We start from the raw sequence: 17,350 nt of genomic DNA, 5'->3' as shown, positions 1-17,350 counted from the left end.
TAAAAAAATAAAAAACTGCATCTCCAGAACAAGATAAGGCTGAGTCTAGGGAAACCTGTAAGACACCCCTGAGGTTGAGAGCAGCCTTTGCACATGAGGTACCTTGTTCTTGCATCATGTCCTGCATGAGATGCTCCTACACAGCGATGACTCTGGTTTTGGGGTGTCCTCTTCCAGCCCACAGCACCCCCTCTGGGAGCCTGCAAACATCCTCCAGGCTGTTCCCTGTGGGCCCATCCCATGGATGCTCCTGCCTAGCAGAGAGGCATCCTTCACTTGTGGGAGGCTTTCTGGAGCAGGGGTTTGGTGGCTGGCTGAGATCTCCCCCTGAAGCAGCTGGGGTGTCCCCTGTCCTCACTGCAACAGTGACAGCTCTGTGCAGCCCAGTGACAGTAACAGGCAAGGAGATGGATCACGGAAAGAGGGATTTTTATTGTCCAGGGGGAAGCACACACTCTGAACATAAAAGGCAAACCCTGCCCCACCATCCCCACAGCCAGGAGCAGCGCAGGGACCCCACACTGCAGGATCTGACTCATGAACCACCTGCAAAGGGGCCATCTGGCAGCTCCCAGCCTCAGATCCTGCAGCCCACCTGGCTGGGGCTGCCCAGCAAACCCCAAGGACACAGGTGTGGCACTGCTCTGGCCTCTGCTCTCACAGGTGTCCATGACAGAGTCCCAAATGTTGGGAAGAGAGGGCAGGGCCAGCACCAGCCCCCTGTGCTGCAGGGCTCGGCTGAGCTTCATCATACGCTGGCTGTGGGGAGGGAGTGTGCCAGGGCTGAGTGCAGGATGCAGGGTGCAATACAAATGAAACAACACATTGCATCTGTCCCCCTCACAAAAAGCTTCCATAGGAAGAAGTAAAATACCCACCATAGTCAGAGAATCCATCAGCACACAAGTGCTCTGCATGGACAGCCAAGCCAGCCCCGGACAGGCTGGTTTAGCCAGGATTATTGCAGCTGAGAAATGGCTTTAACCCACCCCCCACCCCCCCGTGCCCCTGTGGCCTGGCAGGAGCAGCCCCCAGGCCACATCCCACAGCACCTGCACTGGAGTGCTGCTGGCTTTGCTGTGCCGTGGCAAGGACAGGCTGCTGTGGTCAGGCTGGACCCTGCAGGGACTGAGGCTCCTCCCCAGTGTCCCTCCCCTCCTGTCACCCCCAGCCATGCTCCCAGCAGGTGTTTTTTGCAGTGAGATCAGCCCCACAACTGAGGCTTCTGTGCTTTGAGACCATTTTGTGTACCTAACATCCTACTTCAGTAAAACAGCTCCCAAACCCATAGAAAATTGTATTTACACCAAAAGGAAACTCCCAGCCCACAGCCTGCCCCACTCCCCCGTTCACGTGCAGCTCTGCACCCAGCTCAGCCTCTTGGACCAGCTCCACACATCTCTGGAGGCCACTGCTCAGCACCAGGCAAGCTCACCCAGAGAGATGCTCCTGTGGAGGACAGACCACTCTCCCAGGGTCACCAGCAGGGAGATCCTGTGCCCAGAGCCTCTGTCCCCAGCACAGGATGCTGTGATTGCAGCTGGAAACACGGCCAGGACCCCCCCTCTGCAGGTGAGGAGCAGCCCTGGGCACTGGCAGCCAGGTGATGGCACAGCTCCTGGGCCTCTCTAGGACAGTGTAAGAACAAAGCAGAGCTGTTTCTCTGTCCCTCTATCATGTGACATAGGAGCACACTCTGCCTTTCCTCTCTCTTCTGGGGGAGGCCAGGACGATTCTGCTGGCAAAGAAACCTGAGCTTGTGGCCCTAGAAAATATGCCTGGGCTGCCTGGAGGGCTGTGCTGGATCCATGGAGTAGTGCTGGTGGCTTGAAGAGGTGGAGAGTGTCCTGCAGCACTCCAGGGCTTCTTGAGTCTCCAGGCAGAAGGCCCTGGACAACTCTCCTCCCAGCTGGGCAGGATGGTCTGAGGGCAGAGCCAGGTGCTCCTGGCACTGCCACCTTGTTTTCTGTGCCCTGGCCTCCTGCTCTCGGTGGAGGTGGGCCATGGAGTCACCTTCAGGCAGGTGCAGTTGGGGAGGCCCAGGCTGGAGTGTGCTGGGAGGTGCAGGGAGCAGGGCAGGCCCTGCTGTGTGCAGGGTGCAGATCCTGCTCAGTTCAGAGATCCCAGGAGCTGCCTGACCCACAGGAGCTGTGTGCCACGGCAAGCCCAGCCCACTGCTCCTGCTTATTGCTGATGTGGCTGATGCTCCTGCACCTGCAGGAGAAGGTCCATCCCACTGGGTGAAGGGGTTGTCTCCAGTCCTGCACAGCTGTGGGGATACCCCCAGTCCCACAGGGAAATGGCAGAATCATGATGGGCCTGCTTGGAAGGCTGCTCCCCCCTTCCCCTGGGGCAAGGATGCAGCAGGACCCCCAAGGTATCTGGAACACCACATTTCCACCAATGCTGAAATCACAGAGATGCTGGCAGGGCTCCAGCTGCTGGCACCCCTGTTCCTGCTCACCCCCCTGCAGCCCCTTTGCCAGGGTGAGTGTTAAGGAGTGCCTGATGCAGCTCTGCAGAGCTTTTGGTCAGAGATGCCTCCTGGGGCCGTTTGTGTTCAGCAGCTGGGATCTCATGGCCTGGATGCTGCTCAAGATCTTCTTCTGGTGGCCCATCATGGTGATGCCCAGACTCCGAACATCCCTGGAGAACAAAGACACTGTCAAAGACACCTGAGCCAGGCCCCAGGGAGACAACTGCACCATGGAGCAGCCTGTGCCTGGCTCTGCTCCACCTGCACATCAGCACAAGGCTGGTCCTGCCCAGGGTCCATGGGCATTCTCCCAGGGACAGACAGACTGCCATTCTCTTGGACATGCCCTCCTGTGACAGCCCTGTGGGAGCAGGAGCAGCATCACTCCTGACAGGCTCACAGGTGACAAGATCAATGCTGTGAAATTGGATTCAGTTTTAGTGAGATGCCCTCAGATAACCCAGTCAGGAGGATGGATGATGAGCCTTCCCCATTCAAAAGATTCTCTGATGTGCATGACAAACAAGGATCCCTATCAGCTCAATCCCAGAGCAAAGGGCTCATGTACAGCCCTGAGCAATGCACATGACAACTCTCTGTATCTCTCTGCCTTCCCTTTCACTGCCACAGGAACCCCTGTCCAGCAGCTCCCTGCCTTTGGACAGGGAACAAGGCTCCTTAGAGGCTGGACAGGCTGTCACTGCTGGTAACAGCAAGGGATGAGAGATGTAAGCAGATGTAAGGGCAGGAGCTGGCATAATTGCCTTCTTTTCTGGTACTGCTTGGATGCTCCACTTGGAAACTCCCCAGACAGGTGGGAAATCAAGCTCCTTACAGCAGGAGGGTGATGAGACAGATCTTCTCCAGCTCTATCTACTTAACCCACCCTTGGTAACGTGTGAATGACCTTCCAGTGATGTCTCACTCCTGGCTGCACTGAGCAGGGAGCCAGTCCTGTGCACGGGGCTCTGACAAAGCTCCAAGGTAATGCCCAGCTAAGGTTGTTTCCCAGTGATCCTGGAGAAGCTGTGCAGAATAGCACAGCCACACTCTAGTCCAGAGGTGCCTTTTGCAGGGAAAACAAAGATGAGAAGCACAAGAAGACAGAAACCCCCTGCCTGACCCTGCTCTGACCAGGAGGCTGGGTACCTGGAGCACCTTGCAACCTGAATTACCTCCTATGGCCCTATGGTGACATTGGAGAGCCACCACAGAGCACTGGAGGTGACTTGGAGCTCACAGCCTCTCAGTACAACTCATACACCTTCCCTCAAAGCTCAGTGCAGCCTTGGACATTGTCCCAGGTCTCACCACCCTGTGCCTGGAGATACCTCTCCAGCCCCAGGGACCAACCAGGCCGAGCCAGCAGAGGCAGGAGGTCACTGTTTGGGGCTGGGGAGTTGCTGTGTGCCTGGGCACACCCAGACAGCACTGCTGGCTCCCTGCTACTCACTCGAGGTTCATGTGCATCACCATGCCCAGGGAGGAGTAGCCAGCCATGGCGAAGTTGTCGCGGTAGTGCCCCAGGCGGATGGAGTCCAGCCAGTCCTCCACAGTCAGGCAGCTGCTCAGGTCCAGGAGACCCCTGTCCAGGCGTGTCTGGGTGAACCTGGGAGCAGTACAGAAGGGGTTAGATGAGAAACGTTGGTCCAAGGTGAGCAGGCTGTAGGGCCACCTGAATGCAGCTATGTAATCAGGAAAGCATTAAGGTTGGAAAAGCCCTCTAACATCAACTCCAACTGCTGACTCAGCACTGCAAGGGCTGCCACTAAACCATGTCCCCAAGCGCCACATCCACACCTCCAGGGGCGATGACTTCACCACTGCCCAGAGCAGCCTGTGCCGGGACCTGACCAGCCTTTGTGGGAAAAAATTTTCCCTAATATCAAACCTAAACCTCCTGTGGCACAACTTGAGGCCATTTTCTCTTTTCCTGTCCTCATTCCCCGGACCAGAGGCCAACTGCTGCCTGGCTGACCCCTCCTGTTGGGGAGTTGTGGAGAGCCAGAAGGTCCCCCTGAGCCTCCTTTTCCCCAAGCTGAGCCCCTCCCAGCTCCCTCAGTCTGGAGCCAGGGTGCTCCAGACCCTTCCCCAGCTCTGAACACACTCTATCCCTCCATTTTTGTCTTGTCATGAAGAGCCCAGAACTGACCCCAGGATTCAAGGTGGGGCCTCACCAGTGCCCAGCACAGGGGGGCAATCACTGCCCTGGTCCTGCTGGCCACATTACTCCAGATGCCACTGTTCTCCTGCCCACGTGGGCACATAGCTGTGACACAGCTGATCTGCAGATCGTGCAGAGCAGGACAGAGAGAGCCCTAGCAGGCAGGTAAAGTCAGGGATGCTGCTGCATGGGCACTGCTGCACTTCCTTGGCCTTGGCATGGGGATGCCGTGGTGGGAGCAAGGGGATGAAGTGCAGGAAGTTCCTCCCTACTCACCACAGCCTCTGTCCACGGGCCCTGTGCACATCCATGCTCCCAAGGGCAGCCACTGGTGCTACAGCCAGTCAGAACTGCAGCCCACATGCTCTGAGCAGGATCAGGTCATTGGGCCCTGCTCACACAGGCGCCTGGGAGCCCTCACCTGTTGATGGTGCCTGTGCACTTGAGGCTGTCGGGGTTGCGGATCAGCTTGTCCAGGATGCCCACAATGTGGGAGAAGCGAGGCCGCTCGCTGCGCTCCTTCTGCCAGCAGTCCAGCATCAGCTGGTGCAGAGGGCTGGGGCAGCCCATGGGTGCTGGCAGGCGGTAGCCTTCCTCCACTGAGGTGATGACCTGCAAGGAAGCCACAGCTGCAGTGGGGCTGCACCCCATCCCACTCCAGCCCCACCGATGGGAAGGTCCATGGAAGCTGCTGGGGCCGCGGGATGGGAAGCAGAGGGATGTGCACAAGCTCCGTGCTAAACAAGTGAGTGGCTGCCTGCAGGCTCTGTGCAGAGCTGGCAGCGGGCTGGACTGTAGCAGACCCCATAGAATTGTCTAAGACCCCGTGGAGGGCTGAGACTTAACAGTAGGAATTGCTGAGTCATGATGAGACAGCAAAATAAACTCCTGTCTTCTGCCTCTCAGACCCCAGCTTATCTCTGTAACCCTATAGGTCACTTTCCCCTAACCCTTACTATTGGGCAAGTTTGGATCCCCCTTTACCCTATAAAAAGGGGCTGTTTTAGCCCATTCAGGAGAAGAAGAGCTGTTGCTGGAACAGACCCCTCAATAAACCATCGCTGTGGAACCACCAGGACCTCTCCTTCTCTTCTCTCTCGTCTGCTTCTCCCCACAGCCCTCTGGCACCTTAGCAAGCAAGCCAAGAGCTGAAATCATAAGAGAGCTGATAATCACTAAAGAGCTGAAATCCACTGAGCTTGCTTAAGGCAGCAGTGGCTACGAGCAGCCTGGGCATTCGGGCACTCTGTATCCAAGAGGGACTGAGCTATAGGGATGGGCCTGCCTTGCTTGGGGGCAAAGCCTGCTCTGCAGGCAGGGGAGACCTTTACTGGGCATCACACACACACACAGGAAATCAGTGCTATGACAACGGAGTTGTTTAGTGGTCCAGTGGCCTCAAATATTGCAGCTTCCCTCCAGCAGACAAGCCATGAGGGCTGCACTCACACTCAGTTTTTCTACAGCTGGGGTGTGGCACTGGTCAGCAAGGCTGGAGGAAATGCTGCTTGAAGAAATTTTGTGGAGGGGGTAGTGTAAGCCACTGCATTCATGCCCTACTGTCACCAAAGCCACCACAAAATAAAAAAAAAAATAGGAAGAGAGGGGGCTCCCAGCACAGGGGGACATTTGTAGTACTCATAGGTAAAAAAAGTAGTCCTGTGGTTCTGCAGAGCCAAAATACTCATTTTACTGCCTCCTCTTGAAAATTTTGCCCTCAGGTTGTGGTCAGGATTATAACCTACATTTTCCTTCAGATTTTATGCTACTCTTGAGGTGAGAATTGTTCCACACAACTCAGACAAGCCCAAAGCCTCCAGCTGGGTGGTGCTAGGCTGAGGCTCTCAGCAGCCTCATTCGGACAGTGGAAGGGATGGATGCCCAGCAGTGGAACTGGCAGGCTGGTCCAGTGGGGCTGCAGTGATCCTAGGAAGCCCTGACCCCTCCCAGGGACTGGGAAATGTGGCACAACATGAGCTGGCTCTCTCCAGCCAGCAGAAAGGCAGGATTGCAGACAGCCACAGAGCACACAGCCAGCGTGGCAGCGATCTCCCTGCCTGTATCTGTACTGGGAACTTAAGTCAGTGTCCCCAGAATGAGGCAGGATTGGGAAGGGCCAGCAGGTAGGTCCATATATGAGCTCTGGTCACTCCTGGGTGCCACAGGGCCGCAAAGGCAAAGGCTGTGCAGTGCAGGGATGGAGTGCTGTCGGCACAGAGGGGACATGCACCCTGTGCACGGCCCTGGGGGATGTTTAGAGAGGCAAGAGCTGATCCTTGGGCCCTGCTGCCAGCCCCAGGCCGGCTGGGAGGGCAGGAGGGGCAGCTGGCGGCACTCACGTCGCGGTTGGTCATGTTCCAGTAGGGCCGCTCGCCGTAGGCCAGCACCTCCCACATGACGATGCCGTAGCTCCACACGTCGCTGGCCGAGGAGAACTTGCGGTACGCGATGGCCTCGGGAGCCGTCCAGCGGATCGGGATCTTCCCCCCCTGGAAAAGGAGCGACAGTGGGGGCTCAGAGCGGGCAGAGCTCAGCATCCCGAGCTCTTCAGCTGGGACAGCTCTTGGACAAGCTGGGGTGGCATCTTCTAAAAAGGACTGAGGAGGGAATCTGCCCAAAAGAAGCCCAGAGGGGTATGTGAAAGACAACTTCAAGGTGTTTCCAGCAGAGCAAGGAGAACACTGTACTCTTTTACAAGGTCTTCATGCACAATTTGGTTCCCCGGTGCTCAAGAGACAAGGAATTCAAAGTGATGAAGAGGAGCCCTGGGCTACCAGAGCACACAAGCACAGAGCTGACTCTGTGTGCAAGCAGAGAGCCTGATCTGAGCATACAGGGAGAGTGATGGGATGTGCTCCCTGTCCTTCCCCACTTTGACAGGCAAGGACTGAAAAGGCAGATGCATTCAATTCAAGGACCATGCTGACAAAAATTGGCAATATATGGACTAAGAATGCTTTTAAGTTGGAAATGCGGTTGCCAGCCATCTGAAGAGGAAAGGTGCAGCGTAGGGGGCATTGGGTGGGCTTCCAGAGCCCTGGGACAGGAATGGTGTGCCACCACCATTGAGGGACACCTGTGTAGGGAGAGCTTCCTCCACCCAGCTGAGTCCTGCCTGCTCAGGCACATGCCTCGATAAGAACTGAGGATGAACAATGTGTCTTTTGGGAGAGTTCCTTGGGTGAAGCAATATCCTGAGCATGTTGAAGACAACACAGGAGGAATACAAGTTTCTGAACACAAAAGAAACCGCGTTTGTGGGGTACCCTGACTGAGACCTCACCAGAGATCTGACTCTGGCACTGCATCCTTGGGGTTCAGCTCTGCCCACACTATGCACTATCCAATCTTCCTCCAGAGCAACCACCTCTGGTGGGTTTCACTGCACCACGGTACCTCAAAGCACCAGAAACCAAGCAGCAGGAACCTTGCCCAAAGTGAAATTATCTGGAATGACATGTGGTTTCCTGAGATACCAGAAGGAGCAGATGAATGCATAGACACACACACAGAGGGAGCCCCTCTGGCTCAGCTTCTCCACTTTGCTGAAGCCAAGCAAAGACCATGAAAGGCCACGTTCTTTATACTGGGCCATGGTGCACTCATCCCTCAGAGCTACAGCTGCTCTGGGACATGCTCAGCATCAGCCACCCCAAAGGAGCCTGAAGCTCTTTCTGCTTCTTAGTCTTGGTCCTTCTGAGAAATGATGCTCAGACTCCTCTGCTACAGCGCCAAACTGGCCTCCATCAGGAACAGTCTGTCTACCAGATGTGTTCCAGGGGAGCACACTAATTCTTTTCATGGCTAGAGAAGAGTAAAGAGAGCTTGATTTATTTAACGTATTCTATGTATTTCATGAAAATGTATTTCATTTTGCTCCTATTGACCTCCCATGGAGGATGACATCAAGAAACAGAGCTGCCAGGTTGGCCAGAAAAATCTCAACAGGGCTTCACAGACAAAAGTGTCCTGCATGAAATAGAACCACAGGTTGCAAAATCAATTCCCACCTTTCCCACATCCATGAATGAGGCACAGTCACATGGAAAAACCAGTGTGTGGCCACAGTGTTGAAGGGTAGACCAGAACACCCCCCTATGGATGGAGGGCTCTAGGACAACTGTGGAGTGGATGGAGCTACAGAGCCTAGGGAAGGACTCCAGTGGGCACACAGAGGCCACACACACCCATGGGAGCAGTTGGCTGGGGATGTTTGATAACTCCCTGTCCTGCCGTCCTGCTGTTCCTTGTTCACTGCACACTCAGTTCTGGGATGTCCCTGTGCGAAGGACACTGCTTTAAGGCTCAGGAGCTCTTTGGGTTTGAACTGTTGGCTCAGATATCAGCAGGAAGTGACACTGCCATTCCTGCCCTACCTATTCTCACTTGAGAATCTCTGACTTTTCCATGTGTCTGGGGCAGCAACCAGCAGCAGGGACCAGCTCTGTGAGCCACCCACCGTGGTGGTGTAGGCAGCGTCGGGGTCGTCCTCCAGGATGCGGGAGAGGCCGAAGTCAGACACCTTGCACACCAGGTTGCTGTTGACCAGGATGTTGCGGGCAGCCAGGTCCCGGTGCACGTAGCCCAGGTCAGACAGGTACCTCATGCCTGCCCCAATGCCCCGCAGCATCCCCACCAGCTGGATGATGGTGAATTGCCCGTCGTGTTTCTGGAAAGGAAATAACCCAGAGTTCGCTTGTGGTGCTCACCACCATCCTGTTGGTGCTCCTGTCATTAAACCAGCCCCCAGTGCCTCTCATCTTTGGCTTTGCACATCCTCTGACCCCACTGCCTCCTGCTTGTGCCCCTGCCCACTTCCTGCCCTCGCAGTGCCTGTGACACGTGCTCAGCTTTTGCAGTGTCACTTCAGGGAGCCAGACACAATGCCTGGAGCCTGTGTCTGCTGGAGAGGTGAGGGCCCAGCACCCACAGCTCTCTCTAAAACAGGGGTTTCACTGGCTCTGAGGCTGAGGAGCAGGAACCAACCCCAGGGGATGTGCAGTGAATGTAAATACAAACTCACTCCTTACCCTGAGGAAGGTGTCTAGCGAGCCGTTCTCCATGTATTCAGTAACAATCATTACCAATTTGCCTGCAGAAGACAAGGGAGGTCAAGTTAGCAGAGAAGTCACCTTCCTCCAAGAAGCCCAGTGCCAGGTTTTCACTTGGAGAGACATGAATTCAGGTCTGTGGGTCTTCTGCAGCCCCTCAGACTGGTGTCACCCCTGCAGTGGGCAGGACTGGCCCAATGACGGGGATATGGCAACAACCCAGACAGGTATCCCTCCCTCCAGCTGCTATTGACATGGCTAGGTCAGTTTTGTTACCCTGCTGAAATTTGCATGCCATTAGTGTGAGTCTTTGCATCAGAATGTGCCTTTTTGGAGGAAGACTTCAAATTACGATTCAGTACAGGCAGCCTTTAAAATAAATGCCTTTGAGTAGGACATCTCCCAAACCAACAGTGATCTGGAGCACGCTGCAGAGCACGGTGTGGAACTGCCATGGGGAACTTTGCTCTGGAAGAGAAGGCAAGGGGATGGCTGTCCCAGGTAAATGCACAAATCTGAAAAGCCACTGGGGCAGTGAAAGCTGGAGTGCACCCAAAGTGAGCCCTGACCCACATCTCCCAGGCTGCCCACAGGGAGATGCATCCCAGCTCTGCTCTGCCATACACTCCCTCCCCTGCCAGCCACGTACTCCTGGTGACCACCCCCTCCAGGTGGATGACGTTGGGGTGGTCGAACTGTGCCATGATGCTGGCCTCGCTCAGGAAGTCCCGTCTCTGCTTCTCTGTGTAGCCAGCCTTCAGTGCTTTGATGGCCACGGGAATCTCCCTCTTCCCTGGCAGCTTCAGGCGGCCGTAGCACACCTCTCCAGACTCCCCTGCAAGGCAAGGGAAAGCGGGAGCATGGAGAGCTCCTCAGCTTCTTGTGCTCACCCACCAACACCATGAATCATCCAGCCTGTCAGCATACTCACAGCATGCCTCAGTCCCTCTGGGTTTCAGTCTGGATTTCAATCCCCTCCAACCCCTCCAGGATTCAATCCTCTGAAAGGATTGATAAGCTCTTGTTTCTAGCTCAGGAAGGGTGGGAACATCTGAAACCACCTCTCTCTGGTGCCTGTCACTGAAGGCAATGGGCCAAGGGCAGTGATTACAGTGGCATCATTCCTCTGGGTTCGGCCCTCAGGGTGCTGCTGGTGAAGTTCCAGCTCCAGCTCTGCACTGTGTTTCTCAAAAAGTCCCTGTTCCTATGCAAAATTCCCTTTTGTTCTGAAAATGTGCCATTTTGCTTGCAATTTCATTTGCATCTTGTCACCCAGGTTTTTTCATGGGTGCATGCTGGGACACCCATGGGGACAGGCTGAGCCATCTGCTGTGTCAGCCGGAGCCACCAGCCCCACACCTGCTGACGAGCAAGCCCCTGCACCAGGCTGCTCCAAAGGGTTTATTTCACTCCCGCAAACCCCCACTCTGTCCAAGGTTTTGATCTCACAAGGCTCAGGAGCAGATGAAGCCCTGCTGAGCACGGCTCTGATCCCAGTGGGCCAGGAGCACAGCTCAGCCTCAGAGCATGGATTTCCCTGAGCAGACGCCAAGCAAAGGGGCAGCTGGGCACCAGCACTCACCAGACCCGATGACCTTCTCAATCTTGATCCGGGAGGCCTCTATTTCACGGGTGAACTCGTGCACAGCTTGGCAGGGGTCCTCGTATGTGTGGGGGTCCACATAGAACTTGGACTCGGGGAACTTCACTGCCGGGTTGCAAAGTGGAGAGAGGAGATCAGCACTCTCAGGCAGCCCTGCTGGGAGGAGGGACACCAGCCACAGGGCAGAGGGTGGGCAGGGGCAGGGCAGGCTGAGGAGCCATGGAGATGCAGCACAAGGAACCCTAAGTCACGCTTTGGTGCAGCAGGGTCCCCAGAGCAGTTCAGGGCCTGGCTGCCCAGGTGTTCTCCACATGATTGTCCCACTCCCCCACTCCTGCCCCTGGCCTGCTGCTCTCTGGGATGATCCTGCTGCACATTCAGTGCACAGTGGTCAACATTTCAAACCCCATTACCAGGATGCCCCTGGGATCAGATCACTCAAGTCTCCTAAGACAGGTTCCCAGAAGGAGGCAAGATACAAAACCCTTCCCCCTGGAAACCACAGCTCTGTCAGGGGGTAACAGTCCATCTCTGTCCATCCATGGGGCTGGAGTTCTTCCCAGAGTGTGTCCTACCTTGCCCATTCTGATAATGCATCTTCTCCTCATCAGAGTCCTGGAAAGCCTTGCTGTACCCACAGTGCCTGCCACAGGAGGACAAGGGTCAGAAGAGAAGCCCCCATCCGTCACCCCCACAAGCATTCCAAAAGCAGGGTGGAAGGCAGTGCATGCTGGGGCTGTGGGCAGGCAGAGAAAACACTTGGCCATCCACCAGCTGCATCCCTGCATCTCACTGCACTGACACTTGGGCGCTCTCCAGGTGCTCTCCAAGGCTTGGCAGTGCTAAAATCAAGTGTGCTCCACGTGCCTGGCTCAGCATGCTCATACAAAGCACACAGTCTCCCTTGGATCTGTCTGCTGTAGAAAAGATCTCTCCACCCCTGACCTACCCACCAGTCCATCCAGTCAGCTCTTGTACTGGTAGTGGTTCTGGCACTGGTATTGCTATTGCTCGTGCTACTGACATTCCGTATATCATATATTATAATGTACACACTGATTTATTACTATTCAGCCTGCTGGCATGAGGAGAAGATCTGAAGACTGGCTCTGCCTCAGGGAAAGTGGTGACCCTTAAAAGAAGTCTCTTGGCTGCTTATTAACCCTGGACCTATAGATGCTCTGGACAAACTGAAAGGAGAAAAGTTGTGCCCAAGTTCTCCCCTCCCTCCTGTCCCTGCTGGAGACCTCCAGGAAGCCTCACTAGCCTCAACGAAACTCTTACCTCTTCTTGCAGATCAGAACCAGCAGTAAGGTGACAAGGCCAGTGATGAGTGACAGACAGATCCAGACAATCGTCATCGTGTCGTACCGGAGAGACACTGGAAAAAGCAGGGTAGGAAGGGACTGGGCTGGAATTCACTGCTGAGCTCAGGCACATACCCACCCCATGGTCGTCAAAGACAAAGCCTTGGGCTGGCATTGCGGTAATGGTCTTCAAAGATGAAGCACTGTCCCACCTATTCCCAGTTTTGAGCCTCTCCCAGTGTACAGGGACTGTTTACATGTGGGGAAATCAAGGAGAGATCTGAGAAAGCCATGGTGACACAGCAAACCAGTACAGAGAGGAGACTGGAGCCTCAGGACCTCTCCAGGTCTTCCCTGCCCTAACTGTTCCATCCTTCCTCCCTCTTCTTTCTGATGTATAAGCATAGAATCACAGAATCATTAAGGTTGGAAAAGACCTCTAGGATCATTGAGTGCAACCATTAACCCAGCATGGCCAAGGCCATCACTTAAACATGTCCCCAGGTGCCATATCAACAGATTGAGTGAGCACTTCCAGGCATGGTGACTCTACCACTCTCCTGGGCAGCCTGTTCCAGTATCTTCTTTCAGTGAAGAAATATTTCCTATTGTCCAACCTGAACCCCGTTTCAACTTGAGTCTGTTTCCTCTTGTTCCAAACATGTCAGGAATGCAACCTGTAGCAATCCCTGCAAGCTGAAACACTGGGGGGATGTGCCTTCAGGTCCCCTCCCTGTGTGGCAGAGGAACAGTGGCCATGGAGAAGTATAGGGGCCTGAGTAAATATATGTATTGTAGTAAAAGATCTCTGTGTTGTATAAGTGACCCTGCCCCAATTCTAGTTATTGTAAATGGGCTGCAGGTGTGATGTCCTTAATTGGGTGGCAGCTGTAGCCCATGGAGGTAGCTGGGATAAAAGGGGGTGGGGCAGCCAGGGAGAGCTGGAGAGGAGCCCTGACTGAAAAGCAACAACAATACTGCTGTGAAGAGTTGCATGTGAGAAAACCAGCCAGAGAAGGTATGGGACTCTAGAAATATGAATATAACAAGTGGTGACCCCGACGTGATAGAAGACAGGACAGCCAAGAGCTGGGAGTCTAGAAATATAAATACAACAGAGAAAGGCATCAACAGGCCCCAGGCTCCCTGCCCCACACTTCCCACACCCCACATGTCCACACACTCACCTGGCTTCCCTGTTTCCACCTCCACAGTCTGACTGAACCTCCCGCAGCCGGCAGAGGTGCGAGCCCGCACCTGGAAAATGTAGCGGGTTGCAGGCTTGAGCCCAGAGATGGTGGCAGTGGTGCTCTTGGATTTCAGAGTTGAGTAGCTCTGCATTTCCTTGTCCTGGAGAAAATCAACAACAAAACCTTCTCTGCATTAGCACGGCAACCACGTGGTCTTCCAAAGAAGCCCTTGTGCAAGGCTGGCTGATAGCAGGGGGCTCCCTGAGAAACAAGCTCAGTGTTACCTTCTCATAGTACTTGATCTCATACTCCAGGATGATGCCGTTGGGCTGGTCCGGCTCTTGCCACAGCAAGGTGACACTGTTCTGGCCTGTGCTCTCCTGATGCACCACCACCACCTGTGATGGGGCTGGGGACCAGACAGGGGGTTAGGTGCCTGCTGAGGGGGGCAGCAGGAGACAGCAACAGAGAAGGGTGGAACCAGAGCCCCAGGCAGGACCCCAGGCTTAAACCAGGTTTCTGGTTTAATTAAAGCCATGTGGAGATGAGGGCTGTGATGGGGGTTGCAAACAGGCTTTTCCTTGTTTTGGCTGCATCAGTCTCTTTCCCATGGAGTAAGGCAGCTCTGAGAAGATGGGAGAGGATGGAATTGTCCCAGCACAGGCAGGAGGGGACATGGGTGATTTGTTGTCATCTGGAGCCAGAAAGGGGAAGGACCAGTGTGGTTGCAGGTCATGGAGAGTGTGGAGGCTGCTGGGCCTACACAAAAAGGGTCCATTACAGTTCCTTGGGTGGAGAGACCCTAAGTCAGAAAAATCTCTGTTCAAGGCAACTGAGCAAAGCCTCTCCCAGGATGCTTTGCTGTGTATGCAAATATGCCCCAGTTCTTCCTCCCTGGTTGGCCTCTCCACCCCTTTTTCCTAATATGTATATGCCCTAGAGTGTTCTCCCTTCCCTGCTGACCCATTGACCCCCTATGGCCACAGTGTCCTGCCCCCTTTACCCTATTGGCTGCCACCCCTTGTCCTGCCTCTGTACTGCCCTGAGCCCTCAGCCCATTGGCCCTGATGCTCTGCTGTGCCTCCCTCATATTTAAACCTGGACCCTTCACTGTTCTTTTATCTTTGTCCCTGGACCCTTTCATGCATGGCTGGAATAAATCTCCTCCTCAGAGCTCTATACAAAGACCCTTTCCACTTCTTTGTCATTGGTGATTCTACAAGAGCTAGCTACCTGAAGTGTGTGCTGCAGTGACTGTGTGTGTGTGTGTGCTGCAGTGATGGTGTGTGACTGTGCCTGTGATGGTGTGACTGTGTGTGTGTGGGTGTGTGTGTGCGTGCGCATGTGTGCTGGCATGACTCTATGTGTGTGTGCTGGAGTGACTGCGTGCGTGTGTGTTGGAGTGATTGTGTGTGCGTGCATGCTGGAGTGACTGTGTGTGTGTGCTGCAGTGATTGTGTGTGTGTGTGCTGGAGGGACTGTGTGTGCGTGTGCCTGTGACTCTGTGTGTGTGCTGCAGTGACTGTTTGTGTGACTGTGCCTGTGACAGTGTGTGTGTGTGTGTGTGTGCTGGAGTGACTCGGTGTGTGTGTGTGACTGTGACTGTGTGTGTGTGCTGCAATGCTTGTGTGACTGTGCCTGTGATGGTGTGTGTGTGCTGGAGTGACTGTGTGTGTGCTGCAATGATTGTGTGTGTGTGTGCTGGAGTGACTGTGTGTGTGCTGCAATGATTGTGTGTGTGTGTGTGTGTGTGTGTGTGTGTGTGTGTGCTGGAGTGACTGTGTGTGTGCTGCAGTGATGGTGTTTGTGTGCTGGAGTGATTGTGTGTGTGTGCTGGAGGGACTGTGTGTGTGCTGCAATGGTTGTGTGTGTGTGACTGTGCCTGTGACGGTGTATGTGTGTGCTGGAGTGACTCTGTGTGTGTGTGTGCCTGTGACTGTGTTGTGTGTGTGTGCCTGTGCCACCGAGCGAGCAGCTCCGTTACTGGAGACCTTTCTGGAAGGTCGGGCACCGCTGCCTCTCGCGCCACTGGCAACGGGCCAGCGGCTCACAACAGGAGATCCCTACTGCACAGTCCCCTCTTGTTCTACCTGTGGTAAAGAGAGAAGGGCAGAGGAAGAGGGAAAGGGAAAATGCTAAGTGTGGTCAGGGTCTGAGCAGCAGTCTAAAAGTGCCTGGGGGTGCTCTGCTGCCCTGAGATATTTGTCATCTTCCCAGTCCTGAGCTGGGAGCCTGTGACTCTGTTCTTGTACCTGTAGGCATGCCTGAACTGTAGCTGTCACAGTTGAAGGAACCAACTCACCAGCCTCTTTTCCTACTGGGAAAATAACCACTAGGAGTTCCCCAGAGTGTGGTGGGTGCTGTGATGGCCGGATGCAGTCATAGGGTCTGACTCATGGGAAGGTTTCGGGCCCCACTTGGGAGCTTCGTTGTCAGGTGAAAAATGGGATGTGGCAGCTCTGGGGAAGACAGAGCTGCAGTGGCCATGGCTGCAGTGCAGGGGTGTCACCAGGGCAGCACAGAGACCAAAAGAGGCCACGGGGACTGCAGCAGCAATTTTAGCTCATTGGGGATGGCTCCTCTGAGAAGCAGAAAATGCTGCTGGTACAGAGCACCCTGTACCAGATGGGGAGATGGGACAGGGTGGAGTGGTGCGAATCAGTTAAACTGCAGGAGCATGGGCAATGCCTTTCCTCCAAACAGCCCAGGGAATCTGTGCTGCACTGCCTCAGCCATTGGGGCTGGGGGCAAGGGTAACAGCAGCCAGGAGGTTCCCTCATGCAGTGTTGGGGTCCCTCAGCCACCTGGAGGGCAGGGGGCTCTGTCACATGCAGCAGCTGGAGCACAGAAGCTGAACTACTAAATTCCCAACCCCGCTGCTTTCACAGCACCTGCTCAGAATCCATTTTGCAGCTGAATGGTCAAAATAGGAATACTCAGCACTTCCTGAGAGCATATCCGTCTGAGACATCAGGCTGAGGCAGCTCATCAGCACTTGGAGGGATTGTGAGGGATCAAGCCAGCAGGACTGAGCCATTTCCACATGCTGCAGAAGTGCTACAGGCTGGCATTAGTGACAAAGGGACCTGTTCTCATGCCAGCCATGAACTAACCAGCAAGGCTCCCAAGTTTCTCCCACTGATACCCCTGCCATGAGACCAGAAGGGGCTCAGCATCACGGGAAGTTCTTGTGGGCTCATTTCAAACTGGGAGGACTGACAAGGAGGGTCAGTCCCTGCCCTGATCCTTCTGCTGACAGTGTGCTCCATGGAAAAATGCCACGGACCAAAGTCCTGTCTTACCTGGGCTACAGCACTGCTCTGAGGAATTTCCTGAGGAAAGATCATTTTGCAGTGAGGGATTTGCAAAGGTGAGACATGCATGGCATTGGTGTAAGATAAGAGCAAAGTATGAACTGCTGCCTGGCCCTTTGGGAAGGGACAAAAGGCTGGAGGATCAGCCTGAAACAGTCATACTCCCCTTAGTGTTCCTGTCAATAAACAAGTGTTCTCTGTGTACCCTGTCTCTTGCAGAAATGGAGCCACCAACAGTGTCTGCA

The 17,350-nt window shown here is 54.7% G+C and overlaps 1 protein-coding gene across 1 annotated transcript in view; it reads right to left on the bottom strand.

The window, feature by feature from the left end:
• Positions 1–1,184: 1,184 nt before the first annotated feature.
• Positions 1,185–17,350, bottom strand: part of EPHA8 (EPH receptor A8) — a 54,980-nt gene continuing 38,814 nt past the window's right edge. The window contains exons 6-17 of the mRNA XM_058039496.1: positions 14,076–14,200; positions 13,789–13,951; positions 12,579–12,675; positions 11,870–11,937; positions 11,274–11,399; positions 10,341–10,526; positions 9,671–9,732; positions 9,100–9,309; positions 6,980–7,129; positions 5,062–5,252; positions 3,930–4,085; positions 1,185–2,646 (exon numbers count right to left, since the gene is read on the bottom strand). Of these exons, the coding sequence (XP_057895479.1) occupies positions 2,532–2,646; positions 3,930–4,085; positions 5,062–5,252; positions 6,980–7,129; positions 9,100–9,309; positions 9,671–9,732; positions 10,341–10,526; positions 11,274–11,399; positions 11,870–11,937; positions 12,579–12,675; positions 13,789–13,951; positions 14,076–14,200 (1,649 nt within the window). The 3' untranslated portion in view covers positions 1,185–2,531. The remainder of the gene's footprint in view (positions 2,647–3,929; positions 4,086–5,061; positions 5,253–6,979; positions 7,130–9,099; positions 9,310–9,670; positions 9,733–10,340; positions 10,527–11,273; positions 11,400–11,869; positions 11,938–12,578; positions 12,676–13,788; positions 13,952–14,075; positions 14,201–17,350) is intronic.

Source organism: Melospiza georgiana, chromosome 22 (assembly GCF_028018845.1).
Source record: "Melospiza georgiana isolate bMelGeo1 chromosome 22, bMelGeo1.pri, whole genome shotgun sequence".
Taxonomy (NCBI): domain Eukaryota; kingdom Metazoa; phylum Chordata; class Aves; order Passeriformes; family Passerellidae; genus Melospiza; species Melospiza georgiana.
Note: the sequence above shows the minus strand (reverse complement) of the source record. Positions and strands in the feature narration are given on the sequence as shown.